Below are 3,987 nucleotides of genomic sequence, written 5' to 3'. Positions count from 1 at the left end.
CAATTCTAGGATCATCTCCAAGTTGTCTGATGGACAGCTAATGAAGACGGTAGGCATGCAAAATTTCCTTTCATTCTAAGATGTACCACATAGCCCCTCCTATTGCTAATAGACACATTACACTTACCAACCTCACGGGGCAGAAGAATAGAGCAAGAATGCAGTTTTACCTTTTAATTAACCCATTTTTTCCCTTCTGTCTTCCTTTGGAGGGCCAGCATGAAGCTTGGGCACCTTTTCCTGGGTTCAGTGGCCCTCCTCCTCTTGATTCACTGCATTTGGGCCTTCAACACCTCCAAAGGGGACCTCCGAAAGTTTGTTGGCTGTGCTGTGAGGGAATTCACTTTTTTGGCCAAGAAGCCAGGCTGTAAGGGGTTACGGATTACTACAGATGCCTGCTGGGGTCGCTGTGAGACTTGGGAGGTGAGTTGTCCCCCTGATTACGCCTGGGGCAGCAAAAGTAATCGTAAATAACAATAACCAAAACATCTAATGGTTTAAAAGTTTACAAAGCACATTATCTCCCTTGGTGCACCCATCAACCCTGTCAGGTAGGTATGGCATGTGTAATTATTTTCATTTTGCAGATAAGGACTCCAAGATGTTAGATGACTTGCCCATGGTCACAGAGATAGTAAGTGCCAATGCTTGAATTTGAACCCAGGTTTTTCCTGACTCCAGGTCTAATGTTCTAGTCATTACACCATGCTGTTGGGGAAGACTATAGGAATCTGGGTCAAATTCTTGGCTCTCACTCAGCTGTTAACTTGCTTTTTGATTAAATGAAGCGAGAAGTGAGGTGACTGCTCTCTCTCCTGTGGTATGATTTTTGGAAATCCACCAAGTATTACACAGGAGAAACAGAATGATGATCACACATAGTAGTTTGCAGTATGGTGGTGCTTTGCAGTTCTTCTTGTGCTTTGTCACTGTGCAGGGAGGGTAAGAGTTGTTATTATTCTTCTACAACTGAGGAAATCAAGGTAAAAGTGACCCCTTCAAAGTCATGCAGTGAACTAGTAACAAAACTGATGGTCTATTCTTAGCCTAGTTTTAGAATCACATTTCCACTCTGTTTTCACTATTTGTGATAAAGTTAAATGGTGCAGATACAATGAAGCTGATGAAATTTGTCTTTGGGCACACTCAACCCTTTTTTTTAACCTTTGGCTTTCTTATGGTGCCCCTTCCCACTGCCCCTTAGGCATCTTATTCTCCCCCCCCATTTCTGATTAAATAATACTATCAGGAAGGATCTTAAAAATCTCTTTAAAGTAAGGTGCAAATCATTGATGAAGTCTGGTGGTCATCCCTTCCCAAGGTTATTTGCATTTTTGCAGAAGACAAAACCTTAAGATAAAGGAACAAATCTCTTTAAAATACCAGGTAATAGAAAGGTAGGAGTTTTCTGGGGGTGGGGTGAGAGGGAGGTACCTCTTAGTATTCCTAAGAGCAGCATTTAGAAAATTGTCCATTCCACCAGCCTTGGCACTGATGACAAACTTGGGACATTATTTTCCTATTAGGAACCTCTTTAGTGGAGCCTGATATTCTCCCTAACATAAAAGGGAATATCTGGAAGGACTATAGGTGCATTTTGGGAAGTCTATGCCATTTAGAAAAATATTCCCTCTATGTAGTAAATTAAGGAGAAAACCTGATATTAAATAAAAGCTGAATGTCTGTTAATGGAACTGGGTTTTAATGGGTCAGTGTAAAAAATTAGGTTAAAATACTTTCCCAAAATGGCTTTATTTTCATATTTCTCAGGGGAGTGAGAGTACATTTGTCAAATGTAGGCAGAAGGAGAAGTTTGCCTGCTAAATGATACCATGAATGTCATTAATTGTCAAAGCAACCTGAGATGGTTTGGGACCTTCTTTTCTACACAGCTGGGTCTGTCAGAGATCATTATTTTCGGGCTTGTTTATTATTTGAACCCTAGGACACTTTGTGCCTGGTGAGAGCTCTGGGCCATTTTCATTGAAAGTCAGTGTTTCTGAAAATTCACTCCATCTTTTTTTACCTTTGGCACACAACATCTTTCATTTGGCCACAGTCATTGCATGGAAGGCCTGATCTTGGGGCATTCATTGAAGAGACTCAAGTCCTATGCCCTTTAGAGAGCAAGTTTACCATTCTTTGTAGCCAATTTTCACTTAAGGTCTCAGATAACTTGTTAATTGAAAAATTACCTAAAACATCTAGGTCTGTCTGTTTTGCAATTTGAAAATTCACAAGGTGGAAATATCCATTCCTACAAACAAATTAGAGAATAGGCCTGAAGACAAAGATTTTGCTTGGAGCCACAGGTAGGGATTTTAGCAACTGGAACAAGCACTAACAACAACCACACGAGGGGAAAGTGATAATGTGCAGTCTCACCTGAGGAAGGGAAGTACTTCTCTATGGGAAGGGGTTCATAGAGGCCCTAATAAACCATTATGAATATGCTGCCGGGGAGGCTGCCAGGCAGAGGATGTGGAGGGACAGGACAGCGTTGGAGAAGAGCCCACCCCAACACATTGTCTGGTAGTGTTTTTTTAAGTTTTAACCATTATTTTTCCTTAGTAAATGTTAAGCTCTGTTATTTCTATATTACTAAAAGGCACTGCTCTCAGTGCCCTGGGGCAAAGCTGTAATAGACTTGGAGGGGCTAGATCTCCCTTTTAGAAGTTAACACCAAATAATTGTTGCTCATAACACGGGCAGCTACAGTGTCCAGGACATGAGAAGATGAAGCAAGTTGTGCATGTTAAACTGTGGGCTTGAAGTGTGTGTGTGTGTGTGTGAGAGAGACACCTGAAAGACAAGTCTAATTCTGCCTTTGATAAAATCAACTGAATGTTAATCCAATCACATTTTAGGGCAAACTTTCATTCTGGTTTTTCTTTTTCTTTTCTTCTTCTTATTGTATGTAATAATATAGATATGTGATTTCATTGGTATAGTTAAAAAAAACTCTGCCCATGCAGATAGGTATTTTTTCTCTAACAGAATAAGTATAACTTTTTCTAAAACTTATAGTCTTAGAGAACTTCCTGGAGCACAGAAAGTGAGATGATTTACTCAGAATCATATATTCAACACATGTCAGAGGCAGGACATGAAGGCACATCTTCTTGGTTTCATGGCCAGTTTCTTACCCACTACAACATGCTGCCTTTCCCGTGACAATATTCTGTAACAAAATACTGGGGGTAATTGTTTACTGGCTGGGCTAATGCTGCAGAAGAATAGCTTTATTTGGTGAAGGAATAATTGTTTGGGGGCTTGCTAGAACTCTGGTATGTTTTTTTCACCAAAGCCTTCCTTGAATCTAGGACTCTTTTTTTTGGAGAGGGGGCAATCAGTGTTAAGCGACTTGCCCAGGGTCACACAGCTAGTAAGTGTCTGAGGCCAGATTTGAACTCAGGTCCTCCTGACTCCAGGGCTGGTGCTTCCATCCACTGTGCCACCTAGCTACCCCTAATCTGGGACTCTTAAAAGGCCAAAAATGCACTCTTCATAGTCTTCAGAATAGGCTATTCAATGGCGCAGAGATTTCCAGGCACAGCTGTCTGATGCCTTCCTTGTTTTTCACCTCTTATGAGCAGAAACCTATCCTGGATCCTCCCTACATCGAAGCCCACCATCGCGTCTGCACCTACAATGAGACCAAACAGGTGACCATCAAGTTGCCCAGCTGTGCCCTAGGAGTTGACCCTTTCTACACATATCCCATGGCCATACGGTGTGACTGTGGGGCATGTTCTACTGCAACAACTGAATGTGAGACTGTCTGAAATTATCATTGGCTTACACAGCTGCTCCCGAGAAACTCACTGTGGAGCCTTTAGAATCACAGATGTACTTATAAGGCAGTACTACCAGATACATCCCTTGCATCCCTTTGATTCCAGAACTATTTCAATACAATTGATCATATCACAGAATAGATACTGACTCACCCTGTATAGTGACAGGTATTTCAGGCTATGAAGAGAA

General features: G+C 41.5%; 1 protein-coding gene across 1 annotated transcript; it reads left to right on the top strand.

Moving 5' to 3' along the window:
- Window positions 1–219: 219 nt before the first annotated feature.
- Window positions 220–3,785, top strand: GPHB5 (glycoprotein hormone subunit beta 5). Its single transcript, XM_036734304.1, has 2 exons — window positions 220–423; window positions 3,597–3,785. The coding sequence occupies exons 1-2, from the start codon at window positions 220–222 to the stop codon at window positions 3,783–3,785; spliced, it is 393 nt and encodes a 130-aa protein (XP_036590199.1).
- The last annotated feature ends 202 nt before the right edge of the window (window positions 3,786–3,987 follow it).

The sequence above is a fragment of the Trichosurus vulpecula genome, chromosome 8 (assembly GCF_011100635.1).
Source record: "Trichosurus vulpecula isolate mTriVul1 chromosome 8, mTriVul1.pri, whole genome shotgun sequence".
Classification (NCBI taxonomy): domain Eukaryota; kingdom Metazoa; phylum Chordata; class Mammalia; order Diprotodontia; family Phalangeridae; genus Trichosurus; species Trichosurus vulpecula.
Note: the sequence above shows the minus strand (reverse complement) of the source record. Positions and strands in the feature narration are given on the sequence as shown.